This window comes from Pempheris klunzingeri, chromosome 3 (assembly GCF_042242105.1).
Source record: "Pempheris klunzingeri isolate RE-2024b chromosome 3, fPemKlu1.hap1, whole genome shotgun sequence".
Taxonomy (NCBI): domain Eukaryota; kingdom Metazoa; phylum Chordata; class Actinopteri; order Acropomatiformes; family Pempheridae; genus Pempheris; species Pempheris klunzingeri.
This window is the reverse complement of record NC_092014.1, coordinates 7,886,098-7,906,711: the sequence shown is the minus strand read 5'-3', so window position 1 is coordinate 7,906,711 and position 20,614 is coordinate 7,886,098. Positions and strand designations below refer to the sequence as shown.

General features: G+C 43.0%; 1 protein-coding gene across 3 annotated transcripts in view; it reads left to right on the top strand.

The window, feature by feature from the left end:
• fat1a (FAT atypical cadherin 1a) overlaps positions 1-20,614 on the top strand; it is a 71,552-nt gene that overhangs the window by 42,564 nt on the left and 8,374 nt on the right. For all 3 annotated transcript variants that reach the window (XM_070828527.1, XM_070828526.1, XM_070828528.1), the window contains exons 8-21: positions 1,708-1,983; positions 2,280-2,490; positions 3,113-7,186; positions 7,976-8,172; positions 8,291-8,444; positions 9,834-10,067; positions 13,390-13,776; positions 14,696-14,910; positions 15,945-16,082; positions 16,277-16,420; positions 17,972-18,169; positions 18,888-19,478; positions 20,106-20,328; positions 20,455-20,586. In XM_070828527.1, the coding sequence (XP_070684628.1) occupies positions 1,708-1,983; positions 2,280-2,490; positions 3,113-7,186; positions 7,976-8,172; positions 8,291-8,444; positions 9,834-10,067; positions 13,390-13,776; positions 14,696-14,910; positions 15,945-16,082; positions 16,277-16,420; positions 17,972-18,169; positions 18,888-19,478; positions 20,106-20,328; positions 20,455-20,586 (7,174 nt within the window). The remainder of the gene's footprint in view (positions 1-1,707; positions 1,984-2,279; positions 2,491-3,112; positions 7,187-7,975; positions 8,173-8,290; positions 8,445-9,833; positions 10,068-13,389; positions 13,777-14,695; positions 14,911-15,944; positions 16,083-16,276; positions 16,421-17,971; positions 18,170-18,887; positions 19,479-20,105; positions 20,329-20,454; positions 20,587-20,614) is intronic.

Genomic DNA, 20,614 nt, shown 5'->3' with positions numbered 1-20,614 from the left:
ACATTTTACGACCCTGTGCGTGCGTGCAGGTGCATGCATGTGCGTCTGTGCTAGAAAAAGGTGGATTGCGAGACATCAGGGATCTGGTGCTATATGATGTCTGGCATGACATGAGAAGGCACGCTTGGAATGAGATAGATTATCAGCCTGCTGAGGGCATAACATGCACCAGAGGCCCAATTTTATACGCTTTTTTTTGGGGTTCAGTGTTCATTAAAAAAATATATTTACTTAACATTATGCGTCCTGATTAGCAGTGTGACATGGGCTGCTCATGACACACGAGTTGTGGCAAACAGCCAGCTTACAGCACTGACGGACCACATGAAGCCCAACGCTCCCCCTGCAAGATGACATCTGTGAGCCTCAGCAGCGTTGCCAACATCACAGCACAGAGCAGATTGTAAATGTTATCAGTGCTGTCAGGTTGAGTCTATATTTGCCTCTGATATAGGCTCACAGTGCTTGACAAACAGTATTATGACCAAGGACAACAGTGGGCAGTTGTGTTGACCAGAGATCTGACAAATCCTGGTCAGCTAGTGAGTTCTCAACTGGTCAGAGCTTTTGCGACTCAAGTCCCCTTCACTGCTCCTGCACCAAACAGCTCAGCTTCGTCTCTTTCCTTACGGGACATCACCCCCTTGTGTTTGGTATGCAGGTGTCTAATCTGGGTTGATCCCTTTGTTCCCCATGTTTGGCAACGGTAGAAGCCCCTCGCTGGTCTGGGAAGCAGAGATGGCATTCCAGCAGCTCTCCATAATCCTCTGTCGGAAGTCCAGTAGACGAGTGGCTGGTGTTGATAAAACATGCTCCCAGTGGAATTTTACAGTTTGGGGATGTTGTCTTTGTGTGTGGGGAAAAAAAAAACACAGTGAACTTTTTGCTGTCTAAAGCAAGAATCGAATATGTGTAGCATTTTGTTTCATGGATTTTAGTCTGTTGAGTCAGTTGTTGGTGAATTCATTAGCATAACATCAGAACTGTAACACTAAAATGTGTTTAAGTATCCTAAAAGTTATATTACTTTTGGACGTCATATATTATTATTAGCCCCTGATAGGTCTCATAACTTTCCTCAGTTGACAGCTCACTGTCATAAGGTTTATCACACATGTACTTTCAATTTAATCACCTGCTCCTGCTCGTAGCTCGGAGTTCATTTCGATGCATTGTGGTTATTCAGCATTGATTTCTTGTTTTCACTGTTAGCTGCATCAAGTGGCCATTCAGTAAAAATATTGCTTTTGCCATCATATGTATCGATCTGGTCTATCTACACAACGCTGCTTATTACTGATGAGTGAGAGGGATTTTAAAAGTTTGTGTGTGTGTGGATGTTGAGAGGAGAGACTGGAAGAACAAAGAATATCATTCATGCATCTCAGGACCATTTGAGTGTTCCAATGTAATGACTATGAAATATGTTTTGTAAATTACCAATCCAGAAACCTTTAGAATTACCCTCTCTACGCTTTTATATAGATCAAATAGATGTGTAGCAGTGACTTGGACCATGGATTTATTTTGAGTAATCCAACCATCCATTTATCTTCTGAAGCACGACAGCCCTTAGTGCACGATGACCAAATCAGAAAAAGGCCCAGATAATAGCCTCGGAATTAGTTTGACATGCATAACTTGGGAGATGACTTAAACCAGGTGCTAAAAAAATGGATATTCTCTCCAATTTCTTTTCTCCTATAGGTACTTATCCGTGTCATTGACACCAACAACCACCGGCCACAGTTCTCTCAGAAGTGGTACGAGGTGAGTGTCTCTGAAGACAAACCAGCTGGGACCGAGGTCATGCAGATCAGCGCTGTGGATAGAGATGAGAAAAACAAGCTGACCTTTACACTGCTGAGCAGCACCGATCCCTTTAGCCTAAGGAAGTTCCGACTGGACCCAGGAACAGGCATTCTGTACACAGCTGAAACACTTGACCATGAGACCATGCATCGCCACATCCTCACCGTCATGGTATGAATCAGTGAACACAGACAATTTAAGAATAGTTTAATAAATTATGAGTTCCTGCATATTCTTTAATGGAGTTTATTTCAGAATTGTTTGTGCTATTGAGAAATGAAACATCCATGAAATTTAGATAAGCTCGTTTGTTTCAAATACGTTTCAAAATATGAATAGCTTGCTGTTGCATTGTGTTACCATTCAGGAATGAATTATGCCTTGAGGGCTCTCACGCTGTTATCTGTCTCTGCTGTTCTTCCTCCCTCCTCTGTCTGTCTGTCTCTTTCAAAAAAAAAATCTTCCAGGTTCGAGACCAGGACATTCCAGTAAAGAGGAACCTTGTGCGTGTTATTGTCAATGTGGAAGACACCAATGACAATGCACCCTGGTTTATAGGCACACCGTATTCTGGCCGTGTGTTTGAATCAGCAGCGGTGGGCTCTGCCGTGCTCCAGGTCACAGCTCTTGACAAAGACAAGGGCCATAACGCAGAGGTTGTTTACAGCATTGAATCAGGTAAATGCACACAAAGTTGCTGTTCCTTTTATTTATTTATTTTCGCATGGCAGAAAGCTTTCATTGTAAAGTAATGCAAATGAAATCAGCTCGTAAAAAATGTATGAGTCATCTTGAGTCATGCTGCCCACTGGAACTTGATCATGAATGGAATACTTGACAAAGAGTAGGAGAATATTGAAGACTTTGTCTAGAGGATCTCCAAATACGTGGGAGATGGGCAGATCCCCCCTCAGAATTTCCCACGATGTTTTTTTCCCTACAATAAGCTGTTATATGAGAACAAGAAACCTGCAACTATTAGCTTTTTTTCAAATACATGCATGTTTGAAATAGCTGAGATGACTTAATGTAATTGAATTGTAGCTTGCTTTGTTTTGAGCTAAACTGAGGGCTTAGGATGACTGGCTTGGAAAGGACACAGGCATCTTTGACTATCTTGTGGGGGGAAAAACATCAACATTACAAATGTTTATTAACCATGTAGCAAAACTGGGGTTCTTTTTGTTACCACCTATGTTTTGCATTAATAGCCAGGCACATATCACGGCTCAGAATGGAAAAACATTTCTAGTACAGCCACCTAATATATATTATTCTTTTTGTCTTCTCTTTCTCACAGGAAATGTTGCAAACTCATTTGCTATTGACCCTGTTCTTGGAACAATCGCAGTAGCCAAAGAGCTTGATCGCAGCAGTAAGACCCTGTTTGAACTCATCGTTAAGGCATCTGATAAAGGAGTATCTCCACTGTCGACTACGGCCACTGTACACATTGTGGTAACGGTTTCTGACAATGCAGCCCCCAGATTCACTGAAAAGGAGTTCTCGGCAGAAATCAGCGAATCAGCCCATCCAGGAAGTTTTGTGAGCTTGGTCACAGCCAGCAGCCAGTCGTCTGTTTTCTATCAAATAAAAGGCGGCAACATTAACAAGGCTTTTGATATAAACCCAAACTCTGGAGTGGTTGTTACCCAGAAAGCATTAGATTATGAGACCACCTCTCAATACGTGCTCATCATACAGGGCACCAACATGGCTGGACTTGCCAGCAACACAACACTTCTAGTTCATCTAAAGGATGAAAATGACAATGCTCCAATCTTCATCCAGAGGGAATTCAAAGGAGTAATCAGTGAGTCGGCCCCCATCAACAGTATTGTTCTGACCCATGAAAACACTCCTTTTGTCATTCGCGCCTCTGATGCTGATTGTGATCAGAACGCCATGCTCGTCTATCAAATTGTCGAACCTTTTGCGCTTAACTATTTTGCCATTGACTCAAGCACCGGAGCCATCAGAATCACAACTGCTTTGGATTATGAACAGAGGAGTGTTTTCCGCTTCACAGTCCAGGTCCATGATCTAGGAATGCCACGCTTGTTTGCAGAGACGGCAGCCAACGTGACCATCGAAGTAATTGATGTTAATGACTGTTCTCCAGTTTTTAGCCAGGAACTATATGAGACAACCGTGATAGTGCCAACATACAAAGGAGTGGAAGTAATTAAAGTCAACGCTACAGACTCAGACTCTGGGCCTAACTCCAAGCTTCTCTTTTCCATCTCAGAGGGAAATATTGGTGATAAATTTAAAATGGATCCAGTCACAGGCATAATCTATATTCAAAATGTCACACAGCTCAGGAGCAGATATGAATTAAAGGTTAGGGTTTCCGATGGCAGATTTGCCACGCTTGCTACAGTAAAGATAAATGTGAAGGAAAACAAGGAGAGCAAGCTAAAGTTCACCAGGGAAACGTACAAAGCCTATGTCCAAGAAAACTCCTCTGAGAAGAAAACACTAGCAGTTATTGCCGCCGTTGGTAACCAGGTGAACGAACCTTTGTTTTACAGAATTTTGAACCCTGACAGCAGGTTTCAAATCAGCCGCACATCTGGAGTAATCTCAACCACTGGGATTCCATTTGATCGCGAGGCACAGGACACATTTGATTTAGTTGTCGAGGTCACCAGAGAGGACCAATCTGAAGAAGGGGCTCATGTTCTAGTAACTGTGACAGTGGAGGACGTGAATGACAACAAACCCATGTTTGTTAACCTTCCCTATCATGCCTTAGTCCAGATGGATGCGGAAGAAGGCCAGGTTATCCGACAAGTCACAGCAGTGGACAAAGACGTGGGCCCGAATGCAGATATCCATTATCACCTGAAGGAACATCAGGAGCACTTTCAAATTAGCCCCTCTGGTGAAATCTCTCTCAAAAAGAAATTTGAGAAGGAGTCGCTTAACACAGACTTTGTTGTCATCGTTATGGCAAGGGATAATGGAGAGCCAGCGCTGTCAGCTGAAGTAAAAGTGCCAATAACAGTGGTAAACAAAGCAATGCCTGTATTTGAGAAGCCCTTTTACAGCATTGAAATTCCTGAAAACATTCAATTACACTCACCAGTTCTTCATGTACAGGCCAATGATTCTGAAGGCCCTCGTATTGTGTACACCATATCTGAGGGAGATCCTTTCAAACAATTCTCAATTGATTTCAACACAGGTGTAATTCATGTGATTCAGCCTCTGGACTTCGAGACCCACCCTGCCTATAAGTTAAATGTAAGAGCCACGGATTCTCTGACTGGAGCACACTCCGAAGTCTTTGTTGATATCATACTCGAAGATGTAAATGACAACGCCCCTGTGTTCCTGTCAAAGGCTTACTATGCCAATATCTCAGAGGCCTCTGTCATTGGCACGTCCATTTTGCAGGTTGAGGCCAAAGATTCTGATACTGGAAATAACCAAGAAGTATTCTTTCAGTTGGTTGAGGAAAAGGGGAAGAGCTCAGATTATTTCACCATTGACCGTGACACAGGAATAATCTCTACGGCTCAAGTTCTTGATCACGAGGAGATGCAGCAACACAAGTTGAGAGTCCGCGTTGTGGACGGAGGAGTTCCAGCCCTCTCTAGCGATGTCATTGTGACGATAGATGTTACCGACCTGAATGACAATGCGCCAATATTTACAGAGCACACTTATAAAACTACTGTTAGCGAATTGGCCCCACGTGGACATTTCATCACCCAAATCCAAGCATCTGATGCTGATAGCTCAGACTCCGATAACTTGGAGTTCTCCATTATATCCAGCAACGAGGATATGAACTTCTCCATTGACAAACACACAGGAGCCATTGTCATTTCCAACCACCGCAGGCCACATATGCAGCCTCTTTACAACCTCAATGTATCGGTGTCAGACGGCGTATTCAGAAGCTCAGCCCTCGTCATGGTAACGGTTATTGGTGCTAACTTCCACAACCCTACTTTCTCTCAGGTGGACTATGTGGTAGAGCTCATTGAAAACTCCCCTGCTGGTACCTTGGTAGCAGAAGCAAAGGCCACAGATGATGATGAAGGCATTTATGGACAAATAACATACCAGATTGTCAATGACTTTGCAAAAGACAAGTTCTCTGTCAATGAAAATGGAGAGATTTTCACTCTAGAAAGCCTTGATCGTGAGAATACCATTGAGAAGGTTATTCCTATTTCTCTCATAGCTAAAGACGGCGGTGGAAAAGTAGGCTTTTGTATTGTCAATGTAATTCTCACAGATGTCAATGACAATGCCCCACAATTCAGGGCAGCTGAGTACAAAGCCACTATTGCATCAGATGTCCCAAGGGGAACCTCTGTGGTTAAAATTGCTGCTTCAGACATGGATGAGGGAAGCAATGCTGACATTGAGTATTCAATTGAAGCAGATGTTGAAAACGTGGAGGAAAACTTTGAAATTCACCCAACCTCTGGAGTCATTGTAACCAAGGAGAGTCTCATTGGACTTGAAAATGAGCTCTATGCATTCTTTGTGAGGGCGAAGGATACTGGGAACCCACCCAAACACTCAGTTGTACAGGTTTACATAAGGATTGTTGCTCCAGAGACGGCGATTCCCAGATTCACGGAGCCACATTACCGCTATACAATTGCTGAGGACCTCCCCATTGGCACAGAGATTGATGTAATTCAGGCTGAAAGTGAGCAACCACTTGTTTACAGCCTTGTGAATGGCAATACACCCGAGAGCAATGAAGATGAGGTGTTTGTTATAGACAGAGACAGCGGAGCCTTGAAGCTGCAGAAAAGTCTCGACCATGAGACCACCAAATGGTACCAACTCACTCTGCTTTCCCAAACCAAACATGAAAATTATGAGATAGTGGCATCAGTAAATGTAAACATCCAAGTGAAAGATCTTAATGACAACGCGCCTGTCTTTGAGTCAGACCCTTATGAGGCTGTCATTGTGGAAAACCTTCCAAGTGGGACTCAAGTGATCCAGGTCAAAGCCACCGACCAAGACTCTGGAACCAACGGCCATGTTGTTTACAGCCTCGACCCCAAGCAGAACTCGCAGGAGATCTCTGAGCTGTTTGCTGTCAACAGTGAAACTGGCTGGGTGACCACCTTAAAAGAGCTAGACCGCGAAAAGATGGGCCAATACACAATTGCTGTAATAGCCACAGACCAAGGCGACAAAGTCCAACACGTCACTGGCACCAGAGTGGAGGTAACGGTCGCGGATGTGAACGACAACCCGCCCCGCTTCACTGCAGAGATCTACAAAGGCACAGTCAGTGAAGATGACCCTCCTCCCAGCGGTGTGATCGCTATCCTCAGCACTACAGATGATGATTCTGAGGACATCAATAAACAAGTGAACTACTTCATCACAGGTGGGCATTTATTATTTTGTGAAACCGATAATTAGTAAGCCCAGAGAGTTTACTCCCTACTCCTTTGTGTAACAGTTTTTCATAAACAGAGCTTAGGGGGGATTATCCGTTTATGCCACTTAATATGATGATAATATCTCATCTTTGAAACATTACACAGTCCTATTATCTGTTAGGAGTCTGAGTTATCGCCTAATCTGCTGAGGCTCAAGGCAAATATTTAGGTCATCGCAATACATAAATGTATAATTATCTGAATAATGCTTTGAAATTGACTGGGGAAAAATACTTCTGGTGTTAATTAGCAAGTGTGAATAACTATGTAAAGTCTGGAAATATCAAAAGGGATCAGAAACCAGCAGTATTATCAGTTCATATACACATTATGTCGTTTCTTGGTTTGCAGTATTGCTTGTGTATCAAACATATTTGATTTAGAGACAATAATTTGCTTAGTGAAGTAGTGATGGATACTCGGTAGCTTAGTGGTTACAGCATAGGCAGAATGGCCGTAGGGTCACCGGTTCAGTTCTGGCTGGGGACCTGTGTTGCTTGTCTTTTCTCTCTCTGTCAGTCTCTCTCTCTCGGTCTCTCTCTCTCCTATTTCCTGTCTGCCCCCACTGTCCCTTTTTAGTAAAGGAGAAAGAAAATGACACTTTGTGGTATGTAGTTTAAAATTCAGGACACATCCTCCTTGTGTCTTTTTAATGACTCGGGCTGCTTCCTGCTTTCCTGCGCCTGAGTTGTTGATCATTCTGAAGTGGTATATTTCTCTTTCACACCAAACAGGAGGGGACCCACTTGGCCAATTTGCCATTGAACACATTCAGAATGAATGGAAGGTCTCTGTCAGAAAGCCCTTGGACCGTGAAGAGAAGGACAATTATCTACTTAACATCACCGCCAGTGATGGCATCTTCACTGCCAAAGCTGTTGTGGAGGTCAAGGTGCTGGATGCCAATGACAACAGCCCTGTATGCGAAAAGGTAAAGTCAATTATCTTTCTTGACTTTGTTGTAATTTTAGCACTTAATTCTAATTTGCTGTGCCCTTTTCTTCTTGGTATTCACTTTAATTTCCTCCTCACTCCATCCGTCCCCTCAGTCTCTGTACAGCGAGAGCGTCCCTGAGGACTCCCCTGCTGGCAGGCTCATCTTGCAGGTCTCTGCCACAGATGCTGACATCCGCTCAAACGCCCAAATCTCTTATGAGCTCCAGGGAGTTGGATCTGAATTGTTCATCATTGACTCTGATACAGGTGCGGATCTGTGTGTTGACAGGGATGGTTGCAGATATTTTGCATATACACATATACGTGTGTGTGTGTGTGTGTGTGTGTACTTCATGTTTGTGTATGCATGTTATAGTATATGATACGATTAATACATTTAGCTTTGTGCTTTGTTTTTGAGTTTGATTTCATTCCAGCTGTGTTGCAGGCTGAATATTGGGATGCAGTTTGTAGGACACTCATGTTAAAGTCTCTCATGAAACACTCTTGGCCCTCTGCTTCTAAACCAGTAAATCAAAAAGGCAGCTCAGCATGACAGCAATCTTACATTCCACACTCATAAGATTTGAGAATTGTGATCCCTCTGCAAAATGCTGTTTTTTTATTTGTGTTTCATTATGTGTGTGAATCATTATCAGCCATGGCAGAGGCTTTTTTTTTTAGCCCAGTTGTTATTTACTTATTCATTTTAAAAAGAGTTAAGAATATTTCCCTGCTGAGCAACTGAAAGACCCACAGTGGTGGCACCAAAATACAGAGTTGCACACTAAATTTATGACTGCCTGCAAATAATTTCTTCTGGGAGATCCTCTTAAATCAGACATTCCACCTGGCTACTAGGATGAAAAAGAAAGAAGAAAAAAAAAAAAAACCAAAGATAAACAACAGCAGTTAATCAGCACCAACTTGATTTTAAAGTAAATGCAAAGTAAAAGCATGAAAGAACAAAACAAACTAAGCTATTAGATTAAACCACCTATGCAACACATCTGCTGCTGCGCAAAATCCCGAAGAAATGGCGAAAATCAGCCTTAATATGCTGAGAGACTGACATCAAGGCAGACAATAAGGAAACAATACCATCCAGCTGTCTTTTGGCAACCCTCGATATTGAGTTTCCAGAAGCTGCACTACTGTTATGGAGAGGGTGTGTTATTTATTTATTTATTTATTCGGTGCAGACAAGTAGGATTACTGCAGATGAGGACCGCCAAGAGACTCTGGAGTTTTCCAGAGAGGTTGTGGTAATGTTGGCTGCCTCACATCCCAGGACACTTCCAAGCTGCTCTCAGCTGCCAAGTCTGATGGTTTCCTTCATCAGCCCACTCTCTAAGCCATTTTCTCCCTCCTCTTGTGCTTCAATTACTTATTTATTCCAATCTTCTCTCTCTTGAAAGGCATAGTTGTTTGGATGCTTTCTGTGTGGTTAGTAGACAGTAGTTTTAGTGCTGGTAGAGTATTCATGTTTTTGCCCTCTAGTATATAAACTCAATCTCTTGATTAATTGCTTACAATGACATTATGGCTGTCTGTCTTTTTTATTTGTAAATAGCAAATGAGATCCTTCAACTCCCCAAATAGTGTGCGTGTTTGTGTTTGTGCATTATGCTCAAAGTTGCTCTGCCTCACCTTCAGGGGAGTTGAAGACCCTACAGCCCCTGGACCGAGAGGAGCAAGACGAGCACACGTTCAAAGTGCGGGCGGTGGACGGAGGAGGGCGCTACTGCGAGGCCGACATCTACATCACTGTGGAAGACGTCAATGACAACCCGCCACAATTCTCATCGGATCCTTACACCATTACAGTGTTCGAGAACACAGAGACGGGCACATATGTGGCAAAACTGCTGGCAAACGATATTGATGCAGGTGAGTTCTCAGGCACAATATTTTCATGACCGCGCTCTCAACAGTCAGTCCATTATCCAAAAGAAATCAAAGTACAGCAAGGACCTTGAATCCATTTCATACTATAATCGATTCATTTTCCTTTATTCCAATTCCAATCTTTTCTACATAAGAAATCTGGCTCTTCTATTTACAGTTGATGAAGCTTAATGGGAAACTGCTTAACTTGTGAAGCATATTATCACACCACCAGAAAACAATTGGTTAAAGAGTCAAACCGCTTTACTGCTTTTATTTTGCTCTGTTTCAGCAACATGTCTATATTTAAACGCAGTTAAGTACTTGTTAATTACTTAATCTTAGCCCTTAGAAGTAAGAAGAACCTTAGACCAGCATGCAATGCAGAATGCCAGAATGCAATTTTCCATTTGAAGATCTCCTTTCAGTACTTTGTGTTACAATATTGCCACAGTGCAGCGCACGAATAATTGAGGTATTGAAATATGAAAACCACGTTTTAGATAAACCTTTTAGAGGTGGTATTGTGGCAGTAGAAAGTGAATTGTGTGGCAATAAACTCACAAATGAATGTACATTATGCTTAAAATGCAAGTCATGTTTAATAAAAGCATTAGTTAAGGTCACAAAAACAAAAAACAGCACTTGTTTTTCAAGAATAGACCTTAAAAGCATTTTTAGCATCATGGAATACAGTATGCATATGCATGTGGCTAAATGCTGACTCACAATGCACAGGTTATTATCTTTTCTTCATGCAATTGCATTACGTTAAATGGCAAGAGGGGTGGATAACAAATGTGGAATTTCATGAATGATCAACCCCTCAAATTAAAAGCTCCATTACACTCTAATGAAATTCTTCTCTCTTCAAGCTGAATTCTCAAAAGGGCTGATTGCAATTTTCCATTTGCCTGGTGCAAAGCCACAGGGCCACATATTTATCTCCAGCGTCTTCATCTTTCAGCAAGCATTGCCAACCACTGAGAGGCCCGCATGTGGATAAGACTGAGAAGTTAGACCAAGCAGTTAAACAGTCATTTAAGCTCCTTGAGACTTAATCCAGGAAGCTATTGGACCTGCCGTTCAGAAGCACACCTTTAGTTTAATGGATCAGGACATTTTAGCTTCAAGAACCACTCCAGCCTGCTCACTGTGAGAGAATCGACGCCCTCTCTATTTCCCTTTTTCAGTCCCTCGTTTTGGGTGGACTGACAGCTTGACAGAATGAAAGGGATGCTAGAATTGGCTTCCTCAGAGTAAAATGATGAATGGTGAAAGGAAAGAGCCAGTATTAAGACATTTCTTCCCTGAGGCTTTGCAGGCACAAAATTTGCTTCAAATCTTAAATATCAAGTATAAGGGTACTTGAAGGAGAGGTGGAGAAAAAAAGGTGCTCCCTGCAGTTTAGCCAGGGGCAATAATTATTTAGAGTTACACTGACTGAAAGCAGAGGGGGATTTGATTGGTATTTCTCTCATGTGCGGGTATCGCACACATCAAGAGTTCTTCTCTCGTGTCTGTCTAGTATTTTTTGATTTAAGTGAAAGCTCGAACAACTGGCAAGTCCCAGGCATCATGTTGAGTGTACAAGAAAAATAGGCGTAGTGGCTGTGACCTAGTTCACTCAGGCTTCAGTCAACTGTCTTCACCACCAACCAGTAAAATGTGAAGCCTAATGGAACCCTCCTCCTTAGAGAAAAGACTTGCTTTATCCTCCATCGATATTTGACTCTGCATATCTGTGTGAGGGCTCATTCTTGGCTCTGGTTTCTGTGTGCCACAGCCTCTACGATCCCCCTGCCCATTTGGCTGGGAGATGTTTGATACATACCCACATTGCTGCTCCTCAGTTCATGCTGCTGTCGCAATCTCTGAAAGGCAGCACTTATCAGTGTGGAATGGTTATGAACCAGACAGACAAACAGACACAAACTGGTGCACTTGATCTCTGATAAACTTGAGTCATGCAAGTACACGTTCCTTCTCTGGTTCTGCTTTGTCCTTTATCACTCGACCTGGATCTGAGTGTCTCTTTGTCCTCTGCGCTGCCTGGCTGTTTTCTTCATTCGATTTCTCCTGCTGCTCCAGTGTGGAGGAATTTAATCATTTCTTTCTTCGTCCACCTTGGTGCTGGGGCCACATTCGTGCAAGTTCTTGACAGTTTTGCCTCCAATACTGTAGAGAAAGATGTCTTAAAGTATCACCAGCTTTCCTGTCAGTGTCACTTTAAAGATCAGTGTGCAGTTCTCATGTATATCATATCATGTATCATGTATATCATCTTTTAGCAATATTACAACATTTGCATGAATAAAGGTACTGTCCCACATTGTCTTAAATATAGGCAGTAGCAACTGAGGATTATTATGATCAAGTAATGTATTTGTTTGATTAATTGCTCAATGTTTTCCTCTATAAAACTTTAGAAAACAGCAAAAGAAAATCCATTATAATTTTTGACAGTGCAATTTAATATATTCAAATTTCTTGTTTTATTCAACCACCAGTCCAAAACCCAAAGATAATCAGTGTGCTATGATATATGACGAAGTTTTTAATCAATCGACTAATCGTTCCAACTCTATTTTGATATTAAACATTCGAGCCATGGGACTAAGATGGACACGCGATCATAAGCACATATGTAGGAGGCAATACAGGCAGTCGCATTCAGCACAAATCACTTAACCACCATTAAGTAATTGTCTCAAGGATGATCAGACCAGAGGAAAGTGATGGGAAGCCATATAAGCAGGGCTCCCCGTGGTAGTCTCTCCAGGACGATAATGAGATCCACGGAGGATGGGGGCACTTACCTGATAAATGGGAATATAATAGCTTATTCCAAATCGGGGCCACCTGCAGAAAGGCATTATGATTATTATTGTGATCCGTCTCTGTCTAGTTGCTGGGAGCGTCTTGCTAGTGGGAGGACATGAGTTATGAGGATGGCATGGATTAGACGTTTACAGCTCCTGTTTATAAGAGGCTGTGTGAAAGATGGTTTTGGAATGAGAATGGAAGGTGACCATTTTAATCATTCAAGAATCAATGCATCAGTATAACAATCAACATGCTTGATCACGCACTGTACTTAAAGGAGTATTTCTGTTGACGTGGCTATCAGTCTTATTGCTGAGGATAACATTTTACTCACCAGCTTCATTTCTGAGATGTGAGTAGAAGAGTGACAAATATCACAGTCAATCTGACTGTAAACTGAGTGGAATCACATCATAACAAACAGGAACGATTGTCAAAACTGCCAAAATAAGATTTACGTTTCAAAGTAATCTGAACTGTCCTTTGTCTTCCATTCCAGGTCTTAACAGCGACATCCTCTACTCACTGGTAGATTCTTCTGATGGATTTTTCTCAATTGACGAGCACAGTGGTGTGATAAGCCTGGAGCGTCCCCTAGACCGCGAGGTGCAGTCAGCATATGAGCTGAAGGCCCGCGCCAGTGACCAGGGCTCCCCACGTCTCTCCTCGCTGTGCCAGGTGGTGATCTCTGTCCTGGACATCAACGACAATCCGCCAGTGTTTGAGCACCGTGAATACACGGCTACCCTGTCTGAGGATGTGGTGGTGGGCACTCAGGTGCTCAGAGTGCAGGCAGCTAGCCGGGACATGGAGTCCAACGGAGAGATCTCTTACAGCATCATCAGTGGGAATGAGCACGGCATGTTCAGCGTGGACCCACGCACTGGTATGTGGTAGCATGGATTACTTTTCTTATATAAGCTTTTATCTTACTTTACTGTGCAGCACTGAAGTACAAAAATTGTTTTCATGGGTTCAAGGTATCCTGTTAAGTTTTGGACCACAAGTAGCACTATGGAGTGGATCCCTGTTTTGTTTATAACATGTTTGCACACGAGGAAGCTGATTCTTGCCCAGTTTTCATATGATTCCATCACAGTTAGTGTCAGCTGTTTGCAGTGAAGAAGAGGGCTAGCAAACAAAGAACTTTTGTTTTACGACAAAGAAAAACAGACTAATCACTAAACACACAATAATGACTGCAAAAAAAAAACTCCAAAGGCACCTTTAAACATGGAGCTAAACATCTAGAGCCTCTTTGCATATATTATCTAATTGTTGTTAGATCTGCATTCCTGTCTTTAGTGTGATTTTGTGTTGTTGTTTTTTTAAATGAAAACGTTTGCAAATGAAAGTAACCACAAACCTCGGTCGACCGAAACAGTTTTGTTTCAGGCTTGCTAGCTGCACCACTGCTGGGCGACACCAAAGAAAAACAAATAAGATACTGTTCAGTTGTTTTGCTGCAAGCAGTAATAAATACAAGTAAAAGGAGCTGAGCCAAGCATAACTTTTGAATTTCAAATGAGATTCAGTGACGGATGACAATTTGACTTCTGCTTTGCGGTGTATTTCAGCTCAAAATATTTGCATTTAGAGTTAGAAATTAGTCAACAAAAGTTGTAACAGGAGCAAAGAGAATAACTTACAGCATGTTGCCCCTCTGCAAAAAAGTGCTGCAAAGCACAGTGGTTGTCTTTGATTTGAGATATTTAGATAACATTTTGATATTGAATTGTGAGTTCTTGTAACATGACACGAGCTCTCGCTACCTCTCTCACTCTCTGCTGCCTCTTTGTCCTTAGGCGACATCTTTGTGATTGAGCCATTGGACTACGAGGTCTCCCATGAATACTACATCACCATAGAGGCTACAGATGGTGGCTCACCGCCGCTCAGCGACATGGCCACTGTGAACATCAACCTGACTGATGTGAATGACAACAGACCTGCCTTCAGTCAGGACGTCTACACAGCCGTCATCAGTGAGGACACTGAGCTGGGAAAGACTGTGATGGCGGTAAGAATATACATACTAGCTTAAGGGACACTTTACAGATAGCAGGGGCTTGTCGAGGGGCAATACTCTGTAATTACAGTAAAAGTGCATGCAGGGTGAAAGGCATTTTTCATCTTTTAACTTTCCTGCAGCTAAGTCTGTCACTTTGTTCACCTTCTCACTCAGTCGCTCATTTACTCCCTCACAGCCTCTCTCCTCTCTGCTCATCCCTCACTGCCTGCACTATCACATATCTGCACCTGTGGCAAATCACCATCTGGTGGCACAGCTAAATCAGGACCAGTGCTCTTCATGCTCATTGCACCCCTGTTCTCGTGCATTATCAGACACACATGCTCAAACAGTTTAATTAAAGACATTTGACTCATTAAGCCTTTATTCAAGATAAGGAATTTTCTTCCTTTTGCATGTTAAAGTTTGGCTCCGTCTATTTCTGTCTGCCCCCCCCCCTGTATAAACCACCTCTGCTAATGACCATTTATCTGTGTCTAATGTACCTGGATATAAATGATCCATCAGAAAATTAGATTTTAATACCTGCCATTGTCTCAGACTTGTAAATCGTCACTGCTGATTTCCCCAGAGATCCCTTTCAATATGCGATGGTTGGTGGGTTTTAAGATTGTGTGCGTGTGTTTGTGTGTGTGTTGGAGGAGGATGCACCAAAGAAAGAAAAGGTTGTATACATCCGTATGACGTTACAACTGTAAGGCTGCAACTCCAGTTTTCATCATCAATTTTTCAGCTGGTTATTTTTTTTTAAATGAATTCATACGTTGTTTCGTCCATCTTAGAGTCCAAGATGACGTCTTCAAATGTCTGGTTTTTTTTGACCAACTATCCAAAACCCCAAAGATATTCAGTTTACTATGATAGACATGACATGATTATTGGCATTTTGCTTAGAAAATGCTTGGGACTACTTTGAAAAATGATCAGTTTTTTTGATTAATTTTCTGTCAATTGACTAGTGGTTTCCACCGTACAAACATTGATTTATCAATGTTTTGATGTTTTGATTGTTTGATTTGAAGGTGATGGCTGAGGATGTGGACGGGCCTTCTTACGATCACGTGCGTTACTCCATCGTTGACGGCAACCAAGGCAGCCCCTTCACCATCGATCCGATCAGAGGAGAGCTTAAAGTTGCTCGCCAGCTGGACAGAGAGAGAGTAAGAGAAACCGCAGACTCAATGCTGACTGGACGTATAGAGTTTAATCCACAGAGGAACTAATTGCACTCTATGCAGAATCCAATCAGAGTCATGTCAGGCCTAATTGGGGAGCTTGTTTACTGATCTCCACTATATTATTGCTTGCAAAAGCAGCTTTGCCTTTGTATGGTAATTTTCTCTCTCTTTGTCAGACTTCAGGATACACTCTGGTGGTGGTAGCCTCAGACAATGGGGTGCCTCCTCTTTCGAGCAGCGCCATGATCAACATCGACATCTCGGACGTCAATGACAACCCTCCGCTTTTCTCCCAGGCCAACTACAGCCTCATCATCCAGGTGAGAGAGTGAAAGGGCTCAGTTTAGATGGCTGATTAGAGGTGGAGAGGATGAGACTGAGGTATCGGAAAGGGAGAGAGAGAGAGTGAGATGTATAGGGGGTGATTGCAGTGGATACAGGGAGAGGGATTAACAGGGAGAAATAATGGGAGACTGCGACTGGAATGTCAAGAAGGAAGTAGGAGGGTGGAGCAAGAAAAGAGGTAAGGGCTGATGGAATCTAAAGACAAAGGCTGCATCTTAAGTATAAGAATGCAGATAAGGGATGGAAGGGTAAGACTGAAAGACAGGACTGATGAAGATGGGAATGTGCAAGATACCGAACTGATAATGGACGGTTGACGGGAGTAAAGCAAAAATGTGTAATGAAAGGAGATGCACCTGTATTCCAGTGCGGGAGATCAAAAAAATGGAAAAAAATAATGATTCCAGAGGTATGGGGGGGATAATTTGTTTCCAGTTTTCCTGCCTGTTTAGAAAACAGAAAAAGCAACTGAAAGAGACACTTTGAGGAGGCTTTATTTTGGCTTTATTTTACTCAGTTGTGGAGCTTTGATCAAGGTGAACCAAAAAATGGTACTAAAGCAGAACAAGAAAGGCACATACTGCACACAGTACCAGGGATATCAGGAGGTTTTTCAACACAAGAGAGCAAAAGTGAGTCAGGACATGAGTCAACAGAAAGAACAGATCTGAAGACGAAAAAGATAAAACCTTAACTGTGCAACTGATATGATCCCCTTCAGAAGCCTAGCCACAACATCATGCACCAGCTGTTGGACAAGGACAACTGACAAATACCAGCACCACATTAAAACAGTAGAAGAAGATGAAGTCATCCATAATTTGGCCCAAAACCTGTTGACACTGTGCTACATCACAGAGAAGTACAAAACCGTACAAATGTACCTTTGAAATATAAATGTATGCACATGCACCAAGTGAGCCACCTGTTAACAACACCGGCACAAGTAGAAATTATTTATTTCAACTCAGTATAACATGCTCTTACCATCTCTAAAGGATTCTCCATTTAATTGCCATGGTTAATGGCTATTTTATGGTCTATGTCTGACTGATTGTCGTCACGTCCTGTGTCCAACCTTTCATTCATTTTCCACAACTGACAAAAACTTGGTCAACTATGTTTTCTCATCAGCTAATGTTTTGGTTGACTAGGAGGGGCTGGTAAATAGGCAACTGTTTGCTAACAAGTTCACCATATCAACTTAAATGGTGAAGACAATGTGTTTCCGCTGCCCCCAAAGGCCCAAAAACATCAGTTATTGCAGGTTTAATTTGAAAAGGCAGCTAGATAAAAGTGATTGGTGATCAGTCCTATAGAGATGAAACACTTCTGATCTTCTGTTTTTTCCATTTTCAACTAGAAAAACTTTAGTCTGTTCAGTCCCCATAACAGCAATGTTCTGTGTGTGCATATTTTAACTTCTGAAAACTGTTACATTGTCAAACATCATAGAACTAAAGAGCATCAGGAGAGCCACCTCCTGCCCCCACAAATGTTAAACATGCCTCTCTTGTGTCACACAGGAGAATCGACCAAAAGACACAAGTGTTCTGCAACTCACAGTAACCGATCGGGATGCGTCCCACAACGGCCCACCTTTCACCTTTGGCATCGTGGATGGGAACGAGGGCGATGCTTTCACCATCAATCAGCAGGGAGCTCTAGTGGCCGTCGGGGTGCTGAACAGGAAACGTAAAGAACACTACCTACTCCAAGCTCAGGTGAGTCACAGCACAGAGGAGAAACCAGAGTAGAGAGGTCTTATTGATTTAACCGTCAAGCCATAGCAAGCTGATCTATTTGCCTTCCCGCTTTTCCCTCTTTGTACCTTTTCTCTGTCACGTTCTCTTGTTGCCAGCTTTTACCAGTCAGTGTTCATCTCTGCACCTCTACCCTTAAACCTTTTAAATATATTCTAAAGAAATCTTTTCACCCTGCAAAGAAGTGTATATGAGATGCTGAATTGAAACAGGCATACAATAAAGCTGCTGCATCAAAGTGCATCTCACAGGAGAATCATAAATCAAAGACATTTGGTTTGAGTTGGCGTGATCACGTGTGTTTCTGGCTGTTGATGTGTCACCTTAGAAGAAAGAACAGAGGGAACAAAATGAGTGGGCAGATGGGATATGAAATGTAAGTGGGATGTCTTGTTACACACAAGATGCACACTCAGATTTGAGTCATACTTGTTTTTTTTTCTTGTGGAGCCGATGACCATCGGTGTCAAAGTGTGAATGTTAAAATGCAAGATCTGTAGATGTTTTGTCGGCTTTAACATCCAGTGCACATACAGTATGTAAGATGCTGTCAACCTGAGGATGTCAGTGGAAGAGCTTGATTGCCCTCTGCTGTTGGAAAAACAGTGCCTGCAGATGAAACCCCACAGTGCACAGCGTTTCCTCATGCATGTGTCTCCTTCTCCTTCCTCATGTTTAGGTGTCAGACAGCGGCAAACCTCAGCTTTTTTCCACCGCCTTCATCAGCATACGCATAATCGAGGAGAGCGTCTACCCTCCTGCGATTCTTCCGCTGGACATCTTCGTGACCACCGCCGGCGATGAATACCCCGGAGGTGTCCTGGGGAAGATCCACGCCACTGACCAAGACATCTACGACACGCTCACCTACAGCCTCGCGCCCTCTTCTTCCTCAGACGAGGGCGGTGCCTTGTTTTCAGTCTCCGCCTCTGATGGTAAAGTTATCGCCCTCAGGCCGCTCGATGTGGGCCACTACCCTCTCAATGTGACGGTGACCGACGGACGCTTCACCACAGCCGCTGATGTCACGGTGCACGTCAAGCAAGCCACCCGTCAGGCTCTCGACAACTCTATCGCGGTGCGCTTTGCAAACATTGCACCCGAGGAGTTTATCGGGGACTACTGGCGCAACTTCCAGCGAGCGCTGAGAAACATCGCTGGAGTCAGGAGAAGTGAAGTCCAGTTAGTGAGCCTGCAGCCTTCAGAGCAAGGAGATCTGGATGTGCTGCTGACACTAGAGCGATCAGGCAGCCCCTACCAATCTCAGGAGGTAAGAGCAGCCACAGTCTAGATGTTCTTTTGTAGCTGATGGTGCCAAACTGTCATTTTGCTGTTGAAACCACAGACCACATGATTTATCTATTAAGTGTCACAATTACCAAGAGCCCAAGGTGAGGTCTTCAAATGACTTATTTTGTCCGACCAGAAGTTTAAATTAAAGGCATTGAGTTTGCTGTCATATAACCTCACATTTGCGAAGCTGGAACCAGCAAATGTTTGGCATTTTGGTGAAATAAACACTGTTGATCACTTCTACTCACTTTATTCACAACATTCCAGTCCTCAGACCTTCACCAAGTAACACTGATCTGAAAAAAATCAGCAAGTGATTCAGTAAGATATTTTGGTTGCTTTGTAGTCAGAGTCTAGGTTCCACGTACTTGTCTGTGTGAGTTTCTGGAGTGCAGGGACAATTCTTACGTGTTTGAAAAATGAGCGGAACAGTTTCAGATTAATTTTCTGTCAATCAACTAATTGAGGTCATTTATCGAGAAGACAATGCCTAACATTCAGAAGCAGAGCTGGAACAATTTAATCAGCCATTAGTCAGAGTACTCGTTTCAGCACTGATCCCATTTATTGAGTCTTTTTATGTTCGTGTTTCAATTGTCTTCAGGTCGTCTTCCGAAAGCTGAACTCCTCAGCCTCTGTGATCGAGGAGATGACGGGGGTTCGGATCGTACGGGTGGTGCAGAAGCTGTGTGCAGGTCTGGACTGCCCGTTACACTTCTGCGATGAGGTCATCTCCCTGGATAAAACCGCCATGTCCACGCACAGCACGGCTCGCCTCAGCTTCGTTACCCCGCGGCACCTGAGAACTGCGACCTGCCAGTGTGAAAGTAGGCAGATGCTGAGACACGTTACACACACACACACACACACACACACAGACAGACAGACCCACGTTTACGCATTCATTGTCTGTTAGAAAGTCCCATTCTGATTGGATATGTGTTGGTATTAAGGTGGCAGGTGTCCTGTGCTGAACAACCTGTGTGATAACAACCCCTGTCCTGAGGGTATGGAGTGTGTGGCAGATCCTAGAGAGACTGTGTACAGTTGTGTGTGTCCAGAGGGCAAAAAGGGCAAATGCTCCGGTAAGACCTTCCACCTCTTAATCTATGC